Here is a 27,337-nt window from a genome sequence, read left to right on the forward strand (position 1 = left end):
CCAAGTTTTATTGCTCATTTTCTGTTGCACTGCACGGTTATAAGATGATGGCAAAGTTAATCTAAATGTAAATTAGCATGCACAGCTTGGTTCATTTCTATGTGTATGAGAACCAGATTTGAATTGTATATCGTGCTCAACTCTGCCTACACAGTTTAGTCCATAATAAGAATAGCAACAGGCCGTCCCTCTCTCAGTTTACATAATCCAGGCCATGCTGTTTTATTCAGTCAAACTCATTCTGTGATACTGAGCTCATCTTTAAACATGCTTAATTACACATGCTAAAGAAGTAAATCACCCGAACGATAATTCTTATCTGAGCCGTCCTATACAGACACAGTTTTGGGTGTGAATAATAGTAAGCGTTCCCCAAGGCCACAGAATAGAAAGATAATCTTAACTTTCATTCATATAAATCACATCAATCTCAGCACCACAATAAAAGCATTAAAAACAACACCAACAACTCCATTACATTCCTACCACACAGCTTTATCAATGTGTCTGTGCTGTGGCTGTAATGGATGACAGCAAGGCTCCTAAATGACACAGGAACAATGTGAAGCACTGCTGTGAGATTATAACAGACTTGCCACATAGTTCTCGCTCTCGATAACAAATCAGAAATTGCCAACGTAATTTAGATTCAGTCTCCCTCCAAAGACTCTGAGTCATCTATCTGAAAGGTCATGAGGTCTGGGGGAGCAGATAACATCAGGACATTGATGAACCCATTTAGTGTAAATTGCAGGCCAGGCTGCTGGACGCCTACTTTGTCTCGGTTGCAGTGCATGATTCGTTTACTTCTCAGATGATTTGTCACTGGCTGTAAAGTCTGGCTCCAGCCCCTGAAAAGATGAGTTTAACCAAAGGGAATAACAATTACAGTGGTCGACAGCCTCGGCATACCATGCTGGGTAAGGTGTTTGTTAGCATGCTGCGGTTGCTAGGCTTTCAAATGAAACATTTTAAAACATAAACATTTGAAACATTTGACTCTCAGCTGATCCATGTCTATGCGACACCTATCACAGCACTCATATATAAGGTCCTTCAGTATTATCACCAGCTTTCGCGTTGCTCAATAGCTAATTACTCATTACTCAATGGGGTTATTGCTGCTCTCCCTGCTCTTATCCATGCTAGGCTGTATGGATGCACGGGGAGTTCTTGCCCAGAACAGAACCATTCCGCCAATCCAAACTGTATGCTAATTGTCAGTCATCTTTGATGACAGTGGTCCTGACAGAAATCAAGAACGAAGGAAGAGACAAAGAGACTGCACTCCCTCTGAGAATCCCTGTCGGATTTGGTCTGGAAAGCATAGAGGTGTAGCACTTTTGGCTTTTGTCTCCGACCCGACAGCATCTCAAGGGGTAGATCCAGATTTGGTGAAGTGAAATGGGGCTTACTGAATTTGAAGGAACTGGGGGAGCCTTCAATACAAACAGCTGAGGAAAATGAATCATCCACTTAGACACATAATCCCTCTGCAATGCACTAGTTTATGATGTAAGAAAATGTCAAGCCAATTATAAAAGGTGAGACCGACATAGTGAGATAAAGAGAGCTGTTATCTGAGGAACACTTTTTGTCAACCTTAATCCGATTATCAGTGGTAGTACAACAGTTTTCTTTTTTTGCAGTTTAAACTCTTCGAATCTGGACTTAATTGTTTTTATTGTCCTTTCTTCATTGCTGTGAGGATATAAGGTTGCACTGAGATTTCGACCGTCATAAAACTAAATCCTTATCTGATAATAGAAGCGGTTCTGGAATCTAAATTTCAAACAAAAATGAGAATTATCATCTCACTCACCCTTATGTTGTTTCACACCTTTATGATTTATTTGTGAACTATCCCTTTGACATCAAAACAGTTATATTAAATGTAAATGACAGCTGATGATTATCATATGTTACAGGAAAGAGCAATTACAGTTGTACATTTGTGGTCAAAATTCAAACATGGAAGCAAATTGAGCTTGCTCTTCCAGACTGTGGACTAACTGTTTCACCATTCAAATACTTACACACATATAACACACATAGCGGTGACTATTTACTAGGTTCTAAAGCTTGATGCCCATCTGCTGTCTCCAGTGCTTCAAAACTTGAATTTACCTAGCGAAAGCTGCACAAGCAAGGACAGTTAGCTTTTCTGACACATTAGGGATCAGCAGAGTAAAGCTACTGTATGTGGTTAAGGAGTCGAACACTAAATTGTGAGTAATGACATCCCTCAAAGAGCTATTCCAAAGCCCCCCCCCCCCCACATTGTGCTGTCAAAGACATCAACATAAATATTTTCCCACATCCGTAATAAAAGGCTTTAAAGTGCCTTTTCATTGAACTAAATAGAAAGCTAGCCTCTTTCCCAGCCCACATGATCACAATAAAAACACACCACTGAAACATGAAAACACATAAGCAAGCCAGATTTCCACCAGCAATTCTAAGTAGGAAGTTGTTAGAGTGTTAATTGGTATAAACAAAGTCATGGGAGATGATTTTTGCATTCGCCTGGAGACATCTGGCTTCATCTTTGAAAACACTTTGTAGTTTAGCTGATTAGGAGTCTTTAGCCACCTATGTGCAGTTGCCAGATATTTCATCATGATGCTATTGAAAATTTCTTGATCAGGGATCTTGCCAAATAAGATGTGTAAAGCATTGTCTTGTTATTAAGTTGAATTCTTATATTCACAAAGTAGGAAATTTTTTTTAGGCTTTTAGCCTTTTTATTTAGAAGCAAGTGAAGGGACCTTTTATGTTCTCACTTATCTAATGCTCTAGACGCTTTGATAATTAATCCTTACAAATGACTCCTGTCCTTTTATGTTATAAATTAGCCAGAACAAAAATGGGCAACCAAATGGATGAGAAAAAGCTGTCATTAAAATACGGTCGAAAGAAAAAGGGCTTTTAGCATCACTTGATGGCCCTCTATGTGTTACGATGCAAATGTCATGTCTAAGAAAAACACTGCCTAGAACGCTTTGGGAATGCCCCAGGTGAGACCACATTCTGAAGCATGTGTGAAATCAGTCCAGTAGAAAAGCGAGACGTCACGAGTGGGTTGACTTGAGCAACCAGGAAGCATAAATGCGCATCCGGCAAGCGCACATGTTAGCCTCTGCATAAGCGAGCGTCTGCAGGGACACAGGGAGTATGGCAGGGAGACTCAGTGTCTCGTTCCCTTCAGGGAACCATGGTTACATACATAACCTCGAGACATTCCCCTTCACAAACTCAAGCTGCATAGAACACTTTGGGAGTGAGAATACCCACTGCGAGCAAGTCCCTGTCTGGTGTGTATCTGGCGAGCACATCAAGATGAGAGAACTTGGGACCCTGGGATAGAGGGGTCAGGTCAGGCTCTAGAAACAGATGAATGTGTGTGGAGAGGGCCAGCCTGCTGCAGCACAAACATCTTGAAGGGTCATGCCCACTGAAAAGGCCTTGGAGGTCACCATACCCCTAGTCGAGTGTGCTCTGACCCCTATATGTGACTGGAGGCTAGAGGACTCATAGGCCAGTGTGATGGTCTCAACCACCCACCGACTCAGGGTTTGCTTGGTTGCTGAAACCCTTTCTTAGGTGGATCAAAGCAAACAAATAACTGTTCTGCCTTATACCACTGGGCAGCTCTGTGAACACACTGGACAGAGCAGATTGAGTCTTCCCTGGCCTGCTTCCTGGAAAAGAAGAGGAAAAAAGGCTTGCAGTACAATGGGACCCAGCGAGGAAGTGGGCACTTTAGGGACATACCCGGGTCTTGGGTAAAGAAATGCCCTAGCAATGCCCGGTACGAACTCCAGGCCAGTAGAGAGAGTGCCATTAAGGTCCCCTATCCTCTTCAGTGAGGATATAGCGAGTAAGAATATTGTCTTAAGCGTGTCAGAGATATCTCCAATGGGTTCGAAGGGAGCTTTGTACAGAGCCTCCAGAACCACTTCCAGGTCCCATGAAGGCACCTTGGTATGTATACTGGCCTCAGCCTGTGGGTGCGAAGGAGGAAACATGTACAGGTAACTCAGGTGTACTCAAGTTCAGAGGCCAAGCCGGCAGCATTTAATATATATATATATATATATGTACCCGATAAAGTGGCCAGTGAGTGTATATTCATTGTGTGTATATATATATATATATACACAATGAATATACACTCACTGGCCACTTTATCGGGTACACCTTGCTAGTACCAGATTGGACCCTCTTTTGCCTTCAGAACTTGCCTTCAAGGCATTTTCTTCATGGCATAGATTCAACATGATGTTGGAAACATTCCTCAGAGATTTTGGTCCAAATTGACATGATAGCATCACGCAGTTGCTGCAGAATTGTCGGCTGCACATCCATGATGCGAATCTCCCGTTCAACCACATCCCAAAATTGCTCTATTGGATTAAGTTTTGGTGACTGTGGAGGCCATTTGAGTAAAGTAAACTCATTGTCATGTTCAAGAAACCAGTCTGAAATGATTTGAGCTTTGTGACATGGTGCATTATCCTGCTGGAAGTAGCCATAAGAAGATGGGTACACTGTAGTCATAAAGGGATGGCTTTATGCTCTTTAGGGGATGGCTTTATGCACATGCTATTCAAAAATACTCAGGTAGGCTGTGGCGTTTAAAGATGCTCGGCTGGTACTAAGGGGCCCAAAGTGAAAATATCCCCTACACCATTACACCACCACCAGCAGCCTGAACTGTTGAGACAAGGCAGGATGGATCCATGCTTTCATGTTCTTTATGCCAAATTTTGACCCTACCATCTGAATGTTGCAGTAGAATATATATATATATATATATATATATATATATATATATATATATATATATATACATGGCCGTGGGAACTAGGGGTGCCGAATGTGCACAACAGCCGGTGTCCTGACATTTTATCCTACCCGTCAGATTTTCGTACCAGGGTAAACTGCGCATGTTCACAGCAATATCGCGTCCTTTTACTCATGATAAACAACTATATTTAATGTATTTGCATTACTGTAAGGGTAGGTTTAGGATTGGGGTAGGTACAGACTATTATAAAACACACAATCTAATACGTAGAAAAAAATTATTTATTGCTGGTTTACTGTAAATGTATCCCTTATTGCTTCAACCGCGAATATAACACATAATTACTGTATTTGCATTACTGTAAGGGTAGGTTTAGGGTTATGGTATGTGTAGATGTTAATAAACCATAATTTTATCGGCAGCATTTTTCGTTGTCAAATTGTACTACCCACTGTTTTAATGGGAGGTAGGAAAATCTGACAGCGTAGGACAAATCGACAGAACACCGGGTCTGTGATTTTCCTTGTGCCCTTCAATCCTCCCCAAGGTACTTAATTTTTGTGAAAGTTTTGTGATTAAGTATTTATTAAACTGACCAGAAATATAGCCTAAAACGGTTGTATTTTTCTTGGGCGCCTCATGGCGCGCGCCCCTACTTCTCCCCTTCACACTGACAGAATATCATGTGAAATGTTCACACGATATTACCGTAATTTTACATTCTGACTTGTAAAAACCATACATGTCCTCTTCATTTTAATGAGCCATTTTCCCGAAGCTTTCTCGCTTCTCAAGACGGTCACCGTCAATCATATAAGCACATCTCTTTAATTGCACTTTGGTCAAAAGCATTCAAACCACTGTAGCCTAATGTAATCTATTAACTACGCACATCATAACATTTTAGGCAAGTACCATGTTATGACATAAAATAATTTAAGAAGACTGAATTTGTATTTAACTTGATTACGTTTCACGAGTTCACGCTTACATATAATTAGCTGAATTATGGTAATGCATATTTGGCGTGCTGTCCGGGGAGGGGATCCGAGCTCGGGAATGGCCCGAACCTAGAGTAGCCCCCGTATAAGTGTAGTATGAACTCGAAGTGAGGAGATGGGGCGGAGGAGGGATGCTGATAAACCGTCAATGGATAGAGGTAAGTCAGCTGTATTTATACCATGGTGTTGATTATCTCGAGTGTGCTCCACCTTTGTTAATTAGGCTAAGTATCTGACACGCTCCTCCCGAACCTTGTTAATTAAACATCATTTAATAAAAAGACATTTTAAGTTGAATTATAACGCTGCATGTCCACGATTATTCAAACAACGAACAAATTAAACAGCGAGCAAAGAACATTTACATTATCAAAGAAAATCACTGAAATCAGTCTGAGTCAACATGAGTGTAAGCACCCTAAAAAACTATAAGTTATAATCAGTGATGTTGTCTGCAGTGTATTATGAATTAATCTCTTATTTACATCGCATGTACGTCTGCACTTTGTTGTTTCTTATGAGAGAAAAAAGTTTGTTTTGCTATATTAATGCAAAAACAAATTGCATTCATACTCAGAGTTCTCATTCTTGAGCAAATATAGTTCACAAATAAATACTAAATATATAGTTCACAAATTTCTTTAGATAAAAGTATAATTTTTCATATTTATATTAACTATGTTGTATCAATATTTTATTTTTAAAATAGATATCATTATTCTCCCACCGTGATTCTGAAAAAAAAACTAAAAATAACATGTAATTTACTAGAGTTTCTAGTAAAAATTGCTGCAGTCTATTTATAAAATACAATATTTAACGAACTGATTAAAAAAGTTTTATAAATGATTCATGACTCATAACTTCATGAGAAGCTCATAAAGACTTCACTTGTTTCATTCCTGAATGAATCAATGTTTTTGAACGAATCTCATTTTAAGTCACTTGTCGCCACCTGCTGGTGTTGTAATCGATACAGTCTATATTTAAAGCATCGTCACTTTAAAAAAGGTGATTTATTCTATTTTAATCCGAAATATAAACTCTTATTCCAGTACATCTGTGAGTATTTGAATGTTTGTAACACAGAAATAACAATACAAAAGATTTTGTAAAACAAACAGATTAAACAGATAAAATAATATTGGAATACTAGCATGGTTCAGGCATACTTCATAATACTAACCATAACATCTTATTGTCTCAGCTTTAGTTAAGTTGTATGTAGTTATATAACTAACGGGGGCTAGATAAATAGTATCAGCATAACCTCTGATTATTGTTTGAGCTTTAACTAAGTTGTTACTTGGGTGACTGTAGGGGGCTAAACAGAACCACTATTTAAAGAATGGTAAGCATGGGTGACCTATTAAATAGTTAGCCATAACCTCTGATTAATGATCAGAATGGAGAGTTTGTGATCGTGTGGTACACATACATCGGCAGGTGTGATGCACCCTGAGCGACAATGAACAAGTAAATATAAAGTAAAGAGTTAACTAGAATAATCAAATGTCAGAAGAATACTAATTAGAGACCAATTTGCCTTTCACCGTAAATTTGAGGTCATAATAAAATGAAGTCAGATTAGATAATATAATGGAGTCAGATTTGAATTTAAACTAAAATTACAGGAAACCTTCATTCACCATTGATACCTTCCTTGGGCCAATCGCGTGGACCTTACATATTGCATAATAGAAATATGGCTTACGTAAATAATAGTCTTATAAGTAGCTTTGGGCAAGCTTTGGGCAAGTCACTGCAAACTTCAGATATATACTGTTTGGTCTGAAAATCCCACAAGTTTAATGGGATATAGCGCTGATCTTGCCTGGGGATCTTAAATTAATTCTTTAATGCTTTAGTTGTAGCAGGAAACTGGAAATGTATACATGCTCGCTTCTACACAAAATTCTACCAACAGAATTAAATAATTACTAACTCAATTTGTATCATGACTCACTCAATATTGTACTATGACTGATTTTGACCCTTGAGTCAAAGAGAGAATTACGTGCTTCCATCAGTTATTCTTGGCTAAAGCCTCCTTTTGTAACAAAATATTAATGTTTAATTCAACCCTGCATGATGGTAAATGGGTTCCTCAGCTGAGGAGCTACTCACATTTATTAAACTAAAAGCCACACAATGAATTCTGATAAATGGCTAATGCAAAGTTAAAAAAAGGTGATTACAAAAATATCAGCCATGGCTCTTATTTAGCAATATGTACATCTCAAGGAAAATCGGAATATTGGAAAACCCAACAGAGCTTCTTCTGCCAAGCTTGACCTTTTAATCAGAGAGACGGAGAGGTACTGTATGTGCAGCCCTCCAGTTCCTTTCTTTTCACAGTTCAACTCCAGCCAGTCAACAGGAGAATATTGTGTGTTATGTGCAGTGAATTGGCACAGTTATCCTCTTAAATGAATTGTTCTGTGAAATGAATCATTCAGGCACTGTTCTTTCCATATTCCCTTTAGAAAATAAGGCGTAATAGTTGATGCATTTATTCCATGAGCCATTGTTATAATTATCCTCCAGTCTTGGCTCTGAAGTGTGTCAAGCTGAGGGCAATCTTGAAAGCATTTTCACATCATTTGAATGTGCCATTAGAGTTGGGAAGTTACTCTGTGAGTCTCTGTTCTATTGAATCACTCCTTTGCCATGCCATCTGGCAGTCAAACAGGCCTGGCTGTACTACCATCCCATAATACCCTTCTTCTTTCCTGTCTGTGCATGGAATTAGACACCGGCAAATAGACAAAATTCTTAGAATTCTTGGCCTGCAGAATGATGTCATTGCTGCGTATTTTATTCCATGAGGGAAATCTTCAAGGGCTGGCAGAGATCATGTGACTTCTGTCATAAACCAAGCCCATTAAATACTGTTATAATCCAAAAATATAATCCACTTAATATACTGTTTGGGATATATTATGCAAAGAGTAACTTTTCATGCCCCACTTATATAGCTTCTGGCTTTTATGCAGTTTTAAATGAGTAAAAACCTCCTGCAAGGCACTAATATCATGCATTTGTGCTGTTATCAGTTGGTTTACTTTGTGAATGTTAATGGACTCTTTTAAATGTTTATTCTGTTTTTTTTTTTTTTGAATGTACTAATGCTTATCATGTACAGCTAATGGTGACATTTTCTTATTTGTAATGTTGTAATGTTTGCATTCTAGCAAGAGTTTTACATTTTAAATGTACCTGGCTTAACTTATTTAAGGAAAGAACTATTAGGCCCTATCCTCATTCCCACCATTTGACAAATCTTTTCTTGTTTTTTTAAATCAAAATGTTGTCTGGGAAAGAACTCTCTCTCTGTCTCTCTCTCTCTCTCTCTCTCTCTCTCTCAGATGTGTGTGTGTCTGGGGTGTTTACATCTGTGTTGTTAAGAGGTCATCCCCATGGGCCATTCCATGCTGGAAAACAAAGCGTAACAGGCAATAGAAGTGTCTCTGTGTAGTCATCAAATATGACGTATCCCATCATCCTTCAAGCTTCCTGCACTCACTAAAACTATTTTTGAAGGATATCACACCACATGAGGTTTTCATCCTCATGAATGAATTATAGACATTCATTCTTTCACTTTCATGGTGTCCTGTGCAAGGCTGAGCGAAAGCCTTTAAGAGCTGAACCCACTGAACTCACTGAAACTGTTTTTATATTATATTTACAGCATAAACGACAACAATTTATATGCATGAATTTGGTATTGTTTTTATAAATCAATAAACGAGAGTTAACTTGAATTTGCCTGATCCTAACCCTTCTTTTTAATGTTTTGTTCCTTCTCCAATATTTTCCAGTGCACTCACTAAGCATTCTTCTCCCTATCATTACAAGACACGCCCCTTACTACTGATTGGCTGCAAGTGTGTTTTGGGACTCAGTCCAACACTGTGGTCAAAAGTTTTTTTCAAATATTGCTTAGTGCCCCTTTAAAGGGGCCATGAACTGCCACTGTTTTTTATTTTGTACTGTTCTCTGAGGTCCACTTATAATGTTATCAAGATTTTTACATCAAAAACATCATAATTTAGAAGTAATAGGCTATTTTCTGTCCTATTTTTGTTTTCTGTTTCAGACTCTGAAGTAAATGCCCACTGCTATTATTAATGCTATGATGCTGCTGGATTAAAACGCATAAATACTCCTGGGTCAATCCACAAAATTGGTGCCTTTTGCATCCCTAAGAAATAATCAAACATATATTTAACGTAACAACCAATACATTTGCAAATTAAAAACATAACAATACTATGTATTCGTCAATATTATAAACCCGATTCCAAAAAAGTTGGGACACTGTACAAATTGTGAATAAAAACAGAATGCAATGATGTGGAAGTTTCACATTTCAATATTTTATTCAGAATACAACACAGATGACATATCAAATGTGTAAACTGAGAAAACTGAGAAAAATTTGTTGATTTTAAATTTCATGGCATCAACACATCTCAAAAAAGTTGGGACAAGGCCATGTTTACCACTATGTGGCATCCCCTCTACTTTTTATAACAGTCTGCAAACGTCTGGGGACTGAGGAGACAAGTTGCTCAAGTTTAGGAATAGGAATGTTGTCCCATTCTTGTCTAATACAGGCTTCTAGTTGCTCAACTGTCTTGGGTCTTCTTTGTCGCATCTTCCTCTTTATGATGCGCCAAATGTTTTCTATGGGTAAAAGATCTGGACTGCAGGCTGGCCATTTCAGTACCCGGATCCTTCTTCTACACAGCCATGATGTTGTAATTGATGCAGTATGTGGTCTGGCATTGTCATGTTGGAAAATGCAAGGTCTTCCCTGAAAGAGATGACGTCTGGATGGGAGCATATGTTGTTCTAGAACTTGGATATACCTTTCAGCATTGATGGTGCCTTTCCAGATGTGTAAGCTGCCCATGCCACACGCACTCATGCAACCCCATACCATCAGAGACGCAGGCTTCTGAACTGAGTGCTGATAACAACTTAGGTTGTCCTTGTCCTCTTTAGTCCGGATGACATGGCGTCCCAGTTTTCCAAAAAGAACTTCAAATTTTGATTCGTCTGACCACAGAACAGTTTTCCACTTTGCCACAGTCCATTTTAAAATGAGCCTTGGCCCAGAGAAAACGCCTGCGCTTCTGGATCATGTTTAGATATGGCTTCTTTTTTGACCTATAGAGTTTTAGCCAGCAACGGCGAATGGAACGGTTGATTGTGTTCACATGCAATGTTTTCTGGAAGTATTCCTTAGCCCATGTTGTGATTTCCATTACAGTAGCATTCCTGTATGTGATGCAGTGCCGTCTAAGGGCCTGAAGATCACGGGCATCCAGTATGGTTTTCCGGCCTTGACCCTTATGCACAGAGATTGTTCCAGATTCTCTGAATCTTTGGATGATATTATGCACTGTAGATGATGAAAACGTCAAACTCTTTGCAATTTTTCTCTGAGAAACTTCTTTCTGATATTGCTCCACTGTTTTTTGCTGCAGCATTGGGGGAGTTGGTGATCCTCTGCCCATCTTGACTTCTGAGAAACACTGCCACTCTGAGAGGCTCTTTTTATACCCAATCATGTTGCCAATTGACCTAATAAGTTGCAAATTGGTCCTCCAGCTGTTCCTTATATGTACATTTAACTTTTCCGGCCTCTTACTGGTACCTGTCCCAACTTTTTTGGAATGCGTAGCTCTCATGAAATCCAAAATGAGCCAATATCTGGCACTTTCAACATTTGATATGTTATCAATATTCTATTGTGAATAAAATATAAGTTTGAGATTTGTAAATTATTCCATTCCTTTTTTACTCACAATTTGTACAGTGTCCCAACTTTTTTGGAATCGGGTTTGTACATAAAAGTTAAATATTATTTTAAATAATTTACATTTACATTTAGTCATTTTGCAGACGCTTTTATCCAAAGCGACTTACAATTGGGGGATACATAAAGCAATTCTTCTAAAAGAGGCAAACAGATACAGGAAGTGCTTGTAATACCAAGTTTTAGACATTGTTCAAATAAGTACAAGCTAGAAAGAGAAGGAATAAATAAAGAGAGACAATTATTATTTTTTTATTTTATTATTATTTTTATTTTTTTTTAGCTTCGAAAGAGATAAGTTTTCAGCTGTTGCTTGAAAATTGTCAGGGATTCAGCATTCCAGATAAGGGTGGGAAGATCATTCCACCAGCCAGGAATGGTGAACGAGAATGTTCTGGAAAGTGATTTTGAGCCTCTCTGTGATGGTTCCACAAGGTGTCGCTCATTAGTGGATCCCAGACTTCTGGAGTGGATGTAGATTTGTAATAGTGAGTGGAAGTAGGTGGGTGCTGAGCCTGTGGCTGTTCTATACGCAAGCATCAATGTCTTGAACTTGATGCGAGCCGCAACCGGTAGCCAGTGCAAGGAGATAAAGAGAGGTGTAACATGGGCTCTTTTGGGCTCATTGAAGACCAGTTTTGCCGCTGCATTCTTAATCATTTGTAGAGGTTTGATTGTGCTTGATGGAAGTCCAGTCAGAAGAGCATTGCAATAGCCCAGCCTAGAAATGACAATGGCCTGGACAAGAAGTTGTGCAGCATGCTCCATTAGAAATTTAAATAGCATTTATGCTGATAAGTGTAAGGTTTTTAGCCTGTCCCTTTTTCTTTTTCAGCTGGACTTTTAATTTGCAATATGAAGGCAAAATAATATAAAAATCACATTAGCATATTGTTTTCAACATGGTCTCATTGTTAAGCAATTTTTTATTTTTTTGCACAAGTATGCATTTTTCTATAAAATTTAAATATTTTTGTTGGTGTCCCCTAATTTCATGTCAGCCCTGTTACCCTCATCAAACAACCCTGTACAAACAATAATGTACATTCAAGTGACATCACTTCTAGGAGGTTACATAATCTCTCAACCAGGATTCCTGCACTTAAAACACAAGCATGCTTCTCTCTCACTTCTATAATGCTCTTTGTTTTTAATGATTTATGAGGCTTGACTGGGTGGGGTGGGGTGGGGATTATACTGTGCAGATCTACAAGTAAAATCCTTTCAAAGTGTATAACCTGTGCTTTTGTGAACTTGACTATTAGCTAGAAATGAGCAAATTAGTTTGAAATCGTCAAACCTGCTACTGTCATCCCTTTTACTTTTCAGGGTAACAGGTTTTGACATTTGGGTAACATTTGGGTCCTGACTTTTCCAAGCTCTATCAATGCAGTCAGCAGGTGTTGCATTGCTTCAGTCCAAAAGAAGTTAAATAAAAAGCACCCATCCATAAAAAAAAAGTGTCTCACATGGATCCGGGGGGTGAACGAAGGCCTCCTGTAGCGAATCGATGCATTTTTGTAAGAAAAATATCCATATTCAAAATGTAATAATCACTTTAATCTAGCTTGTGCTCACTGTTGGACATGGAAGCAGTTCCAGGCGGATGACATATGAGGTCAACTTTATTATGATTTCTGAAGGATCATGTGACACTGAAGACTGGAAATAGGGCTGTGCTGTGACTGTCTATTGTTCATTAATTATGCTGTCAAATTAGAAATTTTCTGTTGGAGACTTGTGAGGCCAAAACTACAAATCATATCTTATTATCAAACATGACAGCCCAGGGTTTTCCATGCATTGAAAAGCCTTGATTTATTGAACCGCCAGAATGAACTTACCAGTCCAGTGTATGATCCACAGTTGGCAAACTGCATGCATTTTATTAACAGCTGTGATTATAAATTTCATACAGTATTTTTATATTCATAGACATCTTTGGACATTCTGAACTACAGAACCATTAAGAATAGAGACATTCAGTCTGCATTTGTTCTAAACTGCAGGCCAGATGACATGAATGGGATAATAATTAAAACTGATTTGTGTCCTAACTTCATTCACTGTGGAAGAGAACAAATTTACACCAGACGTCACAGATGGCATCAAGTCTCAGTGGGATAAAGAAAACAAATTTTCTCTCTCATCTTAATGGTTTCAGCATATTTGATAGCTGAAGAGCAGATTCTGTTTTATCTGTTGTGAGACTTTTCAGCATAATGGATATAATCTCTTTTGTTAATGCACAGAGACACAAACAGACAAAGATAAGAATTAATTAAGATCACCAGAAGATATTATAGAGTTACAATTAAAAGTTAAAGATAATTTGACAGTCTCAAATAAGGCCAACAAGTGTGTTCTTGAAGCCCTCATACAGTAAGCCCCCTGCTGTCGTACTCGGCTTTAGGGGGGCGATGTTTGCTAACTCAGCTACTCTCATTTACAAGAATTTTCTTATGTCCTAATAAAGAGTTAAAGTAACTCCCAGCACATTAGATCACAGCTAGTGGTGTTATCCCTGTGCGCCAAGTGGAAGAATTCCACCAAAACTGCCTCCTGCAGCATCTTTTGATCCCGATGCTGTTTGTTATTAGCACGCTGTTGCCTGCTAATTATTTATACTTCAAGGGAAAGAAAACCACCTTCACCCATCAAAGACGTGGTCGTTAATCCTAACACAAGTTTTCTGTGAGGAGAGCAGAGGGATATTCTAAACCGAGACAGAAGAGGAAAAAGCAGTGAAATCCAGTCACACTGCTCTTGTCAAGATGCACTGCATTGAAGCATTTTATATCCTTGTTTAAAAATGGAACTGGATTCTTAGGTGGTTTTAGCATGCCCAATTTGTTTAACAAATAACGTCAGAGTAAGCGGATTTCATGATGATAAAGGAGCCGAGTACTGATAATTCAGTTAGTTCATTTTGTCCCACTAAGAATGCTTTCATCATGACAGCATGTGCAATTTTTACATTAAAAAATAGTATACATGTAATCATGCAAAATTGCACTTTTATGTAAACTTCTAATCTTAAGTAGACTTTTGCTCTGGGAGAAAAAATTATTTTGATATTCAGCACTCTGAAATATGGGGAGGCCATGTGGTAATTGTGTTAGTAGCATTAAAAGAATGTAAAACCAAAGTGTTAAAACTCAAGGTGCTCCTAGCGTTTCTTTGTGTCATCATTTTAAAAGATGCCATGTTTGCATCCAGTTTCTCCTCCACAGCAGTCTGCAGCCTCCTGGGTTTTTATTGTTCAGAGCTAGGCTGGCAAGGCTAACCCAGAGTTGTGGGTTGTATTTTACGATGGAAGAATTGAAATGAGATAAGAGTGGAGGTGAACACAAGCACACACACTCGTTTGTTTTTTGTCATGGTAGGGACCTTCCTTTGACTTTGGTTGTTGTTATACTGAGGTAATGACATTTTCTGTCTCCTAATCCTAAACCTGATTTTTTTTTTTTTTTTTTTACATTTTTCAAAAAGACATTTTCATTATGTCTATTAATAAATTTTCCTTTGAGACCTGGTAAAACCTAACTGGAAAAACTTTATTTTTTATTAAAGGGATAGTTCACCCAAACATGAAAATTATGTCATTAATTACTAACCTTCATGTTGTTGCAAACCTTTGTTCATGTTCAGAACACAAATTAAAATATTTTTTGATGAAATCCGAGAGCTTTCTGACCCTGCAAAGACAGCAATGCAATTACTACATCCAAGGTCCAGAATGGTAATAAAGACATTGTTAAAATAGTCATCACTATTTTAACAATGTCCTTACTACCTTTCTGGACCTTGAATGTGGTAGTTGGTAGTGGTAGTTAATTTTATGAAGCTATGAGAAAACTTTTTGAGTGCAAAGAAAACAAAAATAACAAATTTATTAAACATTTTTTTTTGTGTGTGTGTCAGTCAGCGTGCATTCACAAGAGTACCACATGATTGTGATGCAGCAGACACAGGAGCCAGCATTTTGATGTACAAGACCAGCACCTTATTTTCAGTCAGACGAATGCTCACGCATTCTTTGTGGTACTGTCGTGAACGTGCAATGAAGACTGACAGAATAGAAGAAATCGTTTTTTTCTTTGCACAGAAAAGTTAAAAGAATTCTTATAGCTTTATAAATTTAGTGTTAAACCACTGATGTCACACAGAAAATTTTTCAATGTCCTTACTACCTTTCTGGGACTTGATCATGCCTTGCTGTCTATGCAGAGTCAGAAAGCTCTTGGATTTCATCAAAAATATCTTAATTTATGTTCTGAACATGAACGAAGGTCATACAGGTTTGGAACGACATGGTGAGTAATTAATCACATAATTTTTATTTTTGGGTGAACTATCCATTTAAATATATACACATCATCTCCTTAAATGGATAGTTCACCCAAAAATTTAAATTCTGTCATTATTTACTCGTCTTTGCAAATCTGTATGACTCTGTGGAACATACAATTAAATATTTAGAAAAATGTGTTTTTGTACCTCCAGTGGAAGTCAATGGGAACCACAACTTTGATTACCAATATTTTAAAAATATCTTATTTTTTTTCATGAAGCCGAAACAACACATTTTCCTTGAAAAGCTTGAAAGATTTCTGGAGTAACACATTTTGAGCGTCAGAGCTTATAACCTTGGACTTTTATTGGCTGCAGTGAGGCTCCATTTTGCAGTCTAGACATGGTAGATTTCCACTGGTGATCTGGATGGTCTCATTTGCCATCAAAAGTAATTTTTAGAATTGAGGCCAGTGGGTTAGGCAGGTTTGCCATGTGTGTTGCTATCCTCACTTAACCATTTGTGAAAAACAGCCCCTCAGGAGAATGAGGGCATTCATGGAGACACTGTGGACCAGGGAACCTGCAAAGGGACACACAGCACGTCTGAGTGTGAGGGGAAGCCCTGTGCTTTTTGAAGTGGAACTTTAGATACAGTATTTACTCTTCTGGGATCTAGGCCACACAAGAATGCGTGTGTCATGACGGGATACAGGAGCTGAGGAATGTTCCTCACAATCCCTACACTGTAGACCAGAGCCAGCCAGAGAGCAAGATGTTTAAAATATTTATTTTAGCATCAGCGTTTAAAAAAGACATTGGTTCATAGCCTGTATTGATGTTGGATCATGAAGAGCCCTTGTTTGGTTTGCTTTCTGTGGTTCTTGGCTGGCATCCATTTGCACTTTGTGAAAAAACTTGAAAGAGGCTAGTTCATCATAATGCAAAGAGGACCTTTTTCTGTTTAATATGTTGTTATTGCCAAAAGATGAAGATCATTTTGTCTTGCAGAGCCTGAATTGGATGCGCCAAGGGTGCTGGATAGTATTGCTAAAGAAGTCAACCGGACAGTCAGGAGACGGAGAAACGCTGGTGACGATAACTACAACATTGAGGTGCTGCTTGGTGTAGATGATACTGTTGTCCGTTTCCATGGGAAAGAGCATGTGCAGAACTATCTCCTCACCCTCATGAACATTGTGAGTATCCCATTGTCCTTAGCAGAGCTCAACAGGAAGATTTATTGGATGTATTTGATGGGTTCTAGCTTTACAATATTATTTGCAATATTATATTTATAGTATATATTTACAGTATTACGTATAAAATAAAGTAAATTAAGTCATTTATATACATTTTTACTTTTTTTTTTTTCCTGTGACGGGCCATTGAAAGCATAATACAAGGTTATTAATATAATTGGTCACACTTCATTTTAAGGTCCAATCAGTTCTTTTCCACTTCATAAAACGTATTTCCTCTCCTCTTGACTCGGTCCCCTGACATGCAGGTAAATTGAAGGCACAGGTGCCTAAGTGTCCTTATTTTAGGAATTCATTTCAAGACAATTTACTGATGACAAAACACCATTCTGCCAGACTACAGAAAGTGGATGGCAGCAGTCAATGTTTGCTTATACTCAAATATGCCATTAAGCTGCATCTGTAAAGAGAGTGACCTTGTATGAGGCATGAAATTGTCCAGATGTGGTCATGTCTCTGACATTTTCTGTTTTGGGGGGAAAAGCACATTCTTGGGCTTGCACAAGACACAAATTGAATCTCCTTTGTTAAAACAGAGGACCCCATTATGCCTACAAAATTGACATATTACTCATTTAGTAAATGGTGTTATTCTGAGGAGAGCTATGAATGACCACAGATGCTCTGGGTTATCTGGGTATAAAATAGCATCACTCATCAGACTTTAGAGATTTAGCATATATACTATGGGCTTTAACTGTAGACACACACACTGCCTGTAAGCTCTTTATGCCCAAAGTATTCATGTTGCCCTTCTACTGACTGCAAAATGTAACAGGATCAAGTGCAACCAACCCTTAGTTTCGTTTGAACAATATGCACGAATTAATGTCAACTGTAAATAAACAAATGCTCTACTTTCTTCTGTGGAGGTGTTGTTTTGCTTGTGGCACACAACAAGGCACAGAAAAAAATGTGGGGTATTTGAGCATGAATACAGATGAATATTGAAATATGAATATACACTTGTAAAGTTTACAAATAAGTTTACTTATTTCAGAAGTCCTTTCTCCAGTAGGTGTCCCTGCTGCCCTGTTCACCAGTGCTTTGATGAAATGTACACTATAATGTTTAATAAACCCCTTACTAATGATTGGCCAATCAATAGTACCCACAATTCCCTTCTCCTTTCACTCAAAAGTACATAAGTAAATCTCTGCCCCAATGTCAGTAACGTTGGATGTTTTATACCTGTGCATACAGATAATATCTTGATGGTGTGCCCAATACACATGATATATAAATAAATAAAATCAGTGTTATTTATTTATTTGTTTGTTTGTTTACATTTATTTATTTATTTACTTTAATTTTTTTATGCCAACCACAGCCCTAAGACCTGTCCAAAAATGCCTTCTATGCCTCAGAAAGTCACTCTTGTGGGTCTGAGAATTATTTAATTTTGCATTCATTCATTCATTCATTCATTCACTCACCTATTTGCTATTTTTTCTGTATGCACATTGATTTTTCCTCCCTAAACTGGAGTGGGTTTGAGCTTTTAGATATGAGTTTGGTATAAAAATGCATCATTGCTACAACTTTCACACATGCAGACATCTTTGATTAGTCCCCTTGTATGCTTATTTAAAGCACTGTTGCATGAAGAGGACAATTTTCTACATCAAACAGAACTTCTGTTTAATTGAATGAGATGGCTGGGGAGAAGAGAGGGGGCAGTTGGTAAGAGACTTACCGCTCTCTGCTGATTTAGAGCGTCGAGGTAGTCTGTGTTCATGAAGTGAACAATTTAATAATTTGCATGGGGGAATTTCACTACAGCGACACAGATCTACTGAGGCATAGTTTTTCTTTCTGTGCCCCTCCCCTTCTTTTAAAGCTGTCCAAACATTCATATAAAAGTAGTACACAGTTTTGTCTGTGACATAATTGGTTTTTCTCACCTTTCCCTGCTGAGTGCAGAGTTTGTAGCAGATCTGACAGCCTCTACAAGGTTGGGTGAAAAAGAAAAATGTTTGCAGTACATTTTGTATGCAAATTTATTTTTAGGGGGACACTGTCTTAATTTTTGTAATACGCTTAGGAGTTTATTATACTTCTGTTTTTTTTATCACAGGCTTATTTGGCTGATTGTGTTTTAGGGACTTTAAGCAACAGTTTACAAAAAGCACAGTACATATATCAAAAATAATAATCTATTATTTTTATTATTATTTAAAATGGTGTGATTATTTTTCCAGTGCAGTATGGCAGAACAAAGTGACCATATGGCAGATCTCCAGCATGCCTGGACATAATGCTCCCTCCCTGATTGTTCACACCTTTACAAGAGAAGAGATTTTGGCACAAACTGAAAACAGATGTGCATTTAGATCCACCACAGTTGTCTCCCCTCTGCCGTACAGAGGATCAGGACAACCTGAACTTTTTGTTTACAGAATCATATGCTAGAAACTGATTAACTTGGTCAGTTGGTGTCAATGTCAAGAGAACAATGGTAAATTTTGTAGTTATTTGCACCTTCAAAATGTTTAATTATTATATCAGGTATTTGTTTTATATCAGTATATAATTTTATTATATTATATCGGCACCACAGCAAGAAAACTTAGGGTTACGTGTGTCCAGTTTTTGGAAATAGCTCTAGAAAGACTTGATAAAACACTACAACCAACTACCAAACAGAAAAAAAACACACTACAAAACCCAGCACCCAAAAAGCAAAACTGTGCCTCCAAAACACAGCACCCCACACAGCAGCCTCTTAGCTAGGTGGGAAAGGAAAAACATCTGAACCTTTAAAAGGCCTCTGTATGACCAGCTCAACACTGGACCCCTTTCATTTACCAACCTTTCATAGGCTTTTCCATGCCAACCGTAGCCCCAAAACCTGTCTAAAAACACCTTCTATGACTCAGAAAGCCACTCTTACAGCTCTGAGATCCCATTTCCTCCTGCTCTTTTTATCTTGATGCTGTTGTAGAAAAATCTTTGGTCTCTCTTGCTCATTGTCAGTCATGGTGAGGGTTTGGAAATGGAATGAAGCAGCATTGTTTGTTTTCTGCAGTCCCTTGAGTTGATAAAATCAGTAGCTGTCATAGATGACTAGGTGGAGGATGACACAACTTATATCCTTGCCTGATATCCTTTTTCCCCCTTTGTGCCAGGAACAGTGTTTTATTATTAAACAACATGTATGCACATTAAAGTAGATAATAATACAATTATCAATCATGCATAAACAGGTAAATGAGATCTACCATGATGAATCATTAGGAGTGCACATTAATGTTGTGCTTGTGAGGATGATCATGCTTGGATATGCTAAGGTAAATTACTACTAAATATCTCAAAACATCACGACAAAAGTTAGTTATAAACCGTAATAGGCCATATCATATATTTTTTTCAATAACTTTGTGTAGGATAATGTTTTATGTCATTGTAATGTTTTTATGACCTTTGCCACCCACTCTTTGACCCTTTATTAAAGGGTTACTCCACCGCAAAATGAAAAATTTGTCGTTAATCACTCATCCCCATGTCGTTCCAAACCCGTAAAAGCTTCAATCGTTTTCGGAACACAATTAAAGATATTTTGGATGAAAACCGGTAGGCTTGAGTCTTCTACACGAAGAAAACAAAAATAACGACTTTATTCAACAATTCCTCTTCTGTGTGTCTCTCCAAATCAGCGTAGCGCCATTTTGACAAATCTGAGCAGTGCGCAGGCGGCACTGTTTTCATTCTGATACAAAAGTGCGTAAGCCACCTGCATACTGCTCAGATTTGTCAAAATCAGAGGAGAGGAATTGTTGAATAAAGTCGTTATTTTAGTTTTCTTCGTGTACAAAAAGTATTCTCATCGCTTCATAACATTACGGTTGAATCACTGATGACAGATGGACTGTTCTTATGATGTCTTTCATACTTTCCTGGACCTTGACACTGTTATTTATTTGGCAGTCTATGGGACAGTCTCAAGCCTACCAATTTTCATCCAAAATATCTTAAATTGTGTTCCGAAGACGAACAAAGCTTTTACAGGTTTGGAACGACATGGGAGTAAGTGATTAATTACAAAATTTTCATTTTGCGATGGAGTATCCCTTTAATGGTCATTAATGGCCAGATGCCTTAACATTTTATACTCTTGCATAAGAACACACTGTGCAATTTTTACAGTATGTTTTTCAGGGTCATTTAAATAAGACAACTGTACATACATATCTGTTTATAGAATCTCATATAGAAATACTATATGAATAAATTGAGGTAATAACCAATTGTAACCAATCTAAAATATGGTCACAGAATAAGGCATTAATGTGCCTTAAAAAGTACTAATAAACAGACAATATTCTAGTAATATCAGTGCTAGTTAATAGTGAGAATTGATCCTTAAAATTAAATGCACCCCCCTCCCCCACACACATTTGTTTCTGTCAATTGTGTGGAATTTCCATAGACTTCTATTACTTTTATACTGACCAAACAATATTTTTAATCCTCTAACCCAACCCTAAACCTACCCCTTACAGAAAAACCTGTTTGCTTTGTTACACTTTCAGATAAACATCATTTACTATTTTTACAAACCCCACCCCCCCAGACCCCCCTCGTAGGGACTGCAGGCCGGTCCCTACAATGTCAAAAATTCAGGTTACACACACACACACACACACACACACACAACAACTACACACACACACACACACACACACACACACACACACACACACACACACACACACACACACACACACACACACACACACACACACATTTTTCGGTATTTGTTTTCATTTTCATTTTTTACAGCTTATGCTAGTACATAAAGTTAAACTAAATTGAAATGAGAAATAATGCTTTGACAACAAGCTGAAATAGGCCTCTCCTCCCCCTCTTAGGTTTAGTTACAATAATAACCCTCTGATGTTGCATTTTAAGGTAAACATCCATAATTGGCAGCATGAATTATGTGCCACCACTTGACAGCTCCTGCTAAAGTTATCTACTAGTATGCCATTTGTTCTTAAAACATCTGTAGTCACCTAAAAGATAATTACAGATGGAAAAAGAGAAGTTCCCCGTCGATACTACACTCGTGCTGCATCTGCTTAAGACGCTATGGGAAAAAGCCTTTTTTTCTCCTGAACTGAAGCCTTTTTTCAATCACGCTGTGAAACTGCATGGCCATTGGTTCGTGCAGTGTATAAAAAATTAACCAATGGCGACAAAGCCCGCCAGAGCCTGCCAGAATGGGCGGGGCCATCTGGCTATATAAGTGAGCGTTTACCACAGGATTCTCAGATTTCTTCTCCTTCAGCGACGACTACGCTCTACACTTATCCAAAGCCTGCTCGCCATTGACACGTCTTCGCAGCTGGAATTGGACCTCACAGCTCGGCTGACCTTTGCCATCCGCCGATTCTAAAAGAGCTTACTAAAAGAGCTTGGCGTTGTTGCAAATGTCGCAGTGTTACTGTGGTTCATGCCCCTTGCAGGCCAGGGTCCTTTCCGCTTGAAGAGACACACACTGCGCAAACAAGTCCGACAGAGAGCCCTTGACCGTATCGCGCTCAAGCTCTCTGGTATTAGTTTACTTGTCAGCTCTCGACCCCTGGGGTGCCGAAGTTGCATGAGTACTCTGGAACGATTAACCTCAGGGAGCTCAGCCTGTGTTAGCCTTGGGTTATTGTTAAATTCTCTATGGGCATTGCTTACTTATGGGAGTTATAATACTTTTATAGTCGTTCCTCTACCTTAGCACAGCGTGATTGTACTGTGTTCCCATAGCGTTTTGAGCAGACGCAGTACGAGTGTAGTATCGACAGGGAACCTACTCGGTTACTAACCTAACCTCGGTTCCCTGACCTCCGCTGCCAAGCCATTGTTACATTTTTTATACACTGCACGGACCAATGGCCCTGCAGTTTCACTACGTGATTGAAAAAAAAAGGCTTCAGCTCAGGAGAAAAAAGGCTTTTTCCCATAGCATTTTAAGCAGATGCAGTACTCGTTCTCGTATCTCAGGGAACCAAGGTTACGTTAGTAACCGAGTATGTTTAGTTGCCCAAGAGTCTTAAATGGGTTATATGCGACAGGTTTGTTTTTTCCCCACTAGACCTAATGTGACATAAAGCCCTCCCCCATTTCAGCACTGGTCACTTACCACCACAGTTTTGAAAAATGTGAAATAATTTGCTTTGAGGAAGAGTGCAACTTTCTGCAGTCTAGCCTCTTATTTTAGTCCAATTATGAGAGTATCAAAACGTCTCTCTAATGTTTTTTTACATTAACACTTCCATGCAATAACAAATAAATATTTTGCAAGCTCATAATACTGTTCACAAATACACAGAGGTAATTTCATGTCTAGATTGTAATACACAAATAATTGCGTACAAAATGGTTTGCAACATGGTTTGTCCTCTGCATTGAAAATACATATTAATGTGATTAATGATTGAAATGTAGTAGGAAAAAACAGCAACTCACAAAATGGATTTTAGTATATTTCACTGTAATTTACAACTAGAATTTGAATTTTGAAATTCAGGTTTGAATTTCAGCTTCAGTGATCTCAACTACTTTCTTGACTCTTTGTAAACAGGAGTTTATCTAGAAGACGTTAAATAAACAGTGATCGATGTGAGTCAGTTTAAGGTGTTTTGTAGATTAATGAATGCTGCAAGTTTCCCCTAATGAGTCTCTAATCTTTTTCTCAGTCCATCAGTCTGATTGAGGGTGGCAACCCTTCGCGAAGCCTGGAAAATGTGTGCCGCTGGGCAGTCATCCAACAGAAAGACGATACAGAGCACTCTGAGCATCACGACCACGCCATCTTCTTGACCCGGCAAGGCTTCGGCCCCACTGGCATGCAAGGTTTGACCTTTGGTCTTTGACATGCCTATGACTTTGAAACATTTTCAACCCTGTCATGTCCTATAGCGTTTTCCACATTCAAACCCAGAGGTCTTGAATATGTTCATATACCACCTCAAAAGTGATTCTCTAAATACCACACCAACACAATACCAAATACCATACACACACCCCACGGGATTCTGTCAGCACCTCATCAGTGCTCTACGAAATACCAGCCTGACAGAATGCCGGTTGGTGTACACGCTCTGCTTTAGACAGATTGTGGATGTGTAAAGAGGTTCACAGCCTTAGAAAATGATAGCAGAGAGACATGAAAGCGCACTTACATATGCACATAGGAAAAAGGGATTTTGTTGTCTAAGGCTCGAGGCAGCTGCTGAAGCAGCAGTCCTCTCAGAGCATATCTCCTTCAGCACTGACAAAGTTCACACAGTGCACATTTAATATCTATTCAACTTGACAGGAAAACTCAAGCTTTTCCTGAGAAGAGAACTGATCTCAGCATGAAGTGTTTATGCTGTCACTGCTACTCTCACATTTCCCTTAACATGCCACTATATGTACTCACGGCCCTTGTTAATCATCCCTCTCCATCCACCTGCAATGCATTCATTGTCTGGCAGTGGCGATATTGAGTTAATCAAATACAATGTGCTTTATTGGCCTAGTGACACCAGATATGAGTGTAGCATCTGTCACAGTTTTGTAGGCTTGCATCAGAGGATTGTTTCATTCTCAGCGGTGCATGGTGCTTGTGACTGAAAAAACATAGACAAAGTCCCTGTGGTCTGATACCCGTCACAATATACTGTTTCACACTGAATACTGCACTGAAAGTGTTTTTATTGCTGCTTGCTTTGAATTATAATGCACTTCTCAGTGCCACTCTCACTTTTGAAAAATGCATTTTTTTAGTTTTACTTTTGGAGTTTTAGCTTTTAGTTTATCCAAAAATGAACTAAAAAATTAGTTACTTCCAAACCTGTTTGAATTTTTTTTCTGTGTAACATTAAAGAAGAATGTCTCAGTTTTTTTGTGGTCAGTGGAGTGCATCAAGCATTTGAGAAAATTTGGAGTTTACAGGCATTTGTACATCTCTCTATCGTAGCTTTATTGCATTGTATTATGTTTTGCCCCCACAATAAAACAAATAAATAGTTATATTTGCTCAGTTTGGGCCTTTTGTATAGAATAGCTTATTTCCTCCTGGAGTATGAGCTCCATATTCTCCCATATCATACTCTAACTATAAAAGCTTAAAGTATCAAATAATATAATACAATCATTCAATATTTCATTCATTACATTTCAAAAAAAAAAAAATAGGTTAAATTTAATAAAATAAAAATTTTCAGTCAAAACAAAGTCATTACATGTTATAACTCCAGAGAACAGGCTAAAACAAATGAAAGAAAAAAAAATCTAATTCTGATGGACAGCTCTTTGCAGAGTTGTCAGCATCACTCTGCTCAAAGTATGACAATTACACCAAGCAGCAAGCTGTCAGAATGTAGACTCAATGGGCAAGTTATGACAGAATAAATAAACCCTAGAAACTGTTTCATCCTCTCTGTCTGTCTCTGTCACTCACTCACTCTCAGGATATGCCCCTGTCACCGGGATGTGCCACCCTGTCCGCAGCTGCACCCTCAATCATGAAGACGGCTTCTCTTCTGCCTTTGTTGTAGCCCATGAGACAGGACATGTGTAAGTTTTTTAAATGTGACCAGGTGCTTTTCAGCCTTTTCAGATTGCTGTTAACTTTTGTAAAGTGTTTTATGTCACCGCAGTCCATATTTGTGGTTTCTCATTTTAATTCAAAAAATGTTCAGATAAACACTTTATAAACAAAAATTAAAACCTCTTTTCAGATGAAATCCCATAGCTAATGTACTTTATGCTCTCAAGGTTAGGGCTCTATTCAGAGTAACACTTTGGACACAAAAATTTCAATGTCTCATACAAGTGAATTTATCTTTTAAGGATATTATTTAATAGAGAAAGATGTTGGGATAGTAGATGATACTTTGTCCTTAACATCCTTGTGGCCACTGTGGAGGCCATCAGCCCCAGTATCCTTAGACACATCTTGAGAGGAACAGATCTCCCTTTCTGAAAAAGAGAAATGCAGCTGTGGAATGACTTGATGCATTCCTCCGATAAGAATGCTCAGTATAGCACTGAATTCAGTCTGAGACCCAGATAGTTTAAGTCTTTCTTTCTCAAGTCACACTGCTGGCGCATGGCCATGACAGTCAAACCAAACAGTGCCTTGGGATGTACGGGGGCATCCAGAAAATCCCCTTTTTCTTTTCCAAAAGGCCTGAGAGACTGAGCCACAAAACTCTTTCTCTCACCACAGCTAGCCTCATACTCCTACCACAGCTCTGAACTGCCCCATGTGATGTGCGGAAGTTCAAACAGGTTATCAAACAGATCTCCTCCCAAAGGGCTGGGTTTAGAGAGCCTGTGTCCAGCTGATGGCCCATCTCCTCCAAAAGCTCTGCCTGGTATGCTGTCAGAAGAGATGTAACATTAAGGGCCCTGACAGCCAAAGCAGAGTATTGATATATCTTTTAAAAAAAATGAGGCTGAAAACCATTTTCCCAGGCAGTGTGGCACCCCCAATTGAAAATGCTGCCCTGCGTCCCGGATGTGGGTGGTTAGCTACTGAAAGCTCCACCAGAGGGAGTTCTGCTAACCCCATCTCCCCCATATCCTGAATGTCAAGTCGTGGCTAGTCCTTAACAGGCAAACAGTGGGAAAATGGTTTGTTCCAGTGTCTTTTCATCTCCACCATGCATGCCGGGACAGCTGGGATGAACTGTCTAACCGGCACTAGGCGTGATGCCAGTCTCTTACCATCATAGAGATCCCTTTCTGTCCCTTAACCAAACTGCTGAGAGGGCCGGTCAATGGAAAGTTTGGCCACAGCACAGTCTAACTCCACAGCAGGGGAAGAGGGGGGCTCTCCACTCTGGCTGCTTGGTGGTCGAGATGCATTAGGAAGGAGGATGGCATCCTCCTCCTCTTCATCATACTCTAGAACAGTGGTTCTCAACCACATTCCTGGAGGACCACCAACACTGCACATTTTGCATGTCTCCTTTGTCTGACACACCCATTACAAGTCTGTGAGTTTCTACTAATGAGAAGGTGACCTGAATCAGGTGTGTTTGATTAAGGAGACATGCAAAATGTGCAGTGTTGGTGGTCCTCCAGGAATGTGGTTGAGAACCACTGCTCTAGAAGATTGGGGGATAATTCCTCATCATCATCGTCATCCTTT

The 27,337-nt window shown here is 38.7% G+C and overlaps 1 protein-coding gene across 1 annotated transcript in view; it reads left to right on the forward strand.

Annotated features, from left to right (window-relative positions):
* Positions 1-27,337, forward strand: part of adamts3 (ADAM metallopeptidase with thrombospondin type 1 motif, 3) — a 98,406-nt gene that overhangs the window by 18,793 nt on the left and 52,276 nt on the right. The window contains 4 exon segments of the mRNA XM_042724600.1: positions 16,946-17,133; positions 20,403-20,486; positions 23,889-24,045; positions 25,650-25,755. Coding sequence (XP_042580534.1) covers positions 16,946-17,133; positions 20,403-20,486; positions 23,889-24,045; positions 25,650-25,755 — 535 coding nt within the window.

Source organism: Cyprinus carpio, chromosome B5 (assembly GCF_018340385.1).
Source record: "Cyprinus carpio isolate SPL01 chromosome B5, ASM1834038v1, whole genome shotgun sequence".
NCBI classification, from domain to species: domain Eukaryota; kingdom Metazoa; phylum Chordata; class Actinopteri; order Cypriniformes; family Cyprinidae; genus Cyprinus; species Cyprinus carpio.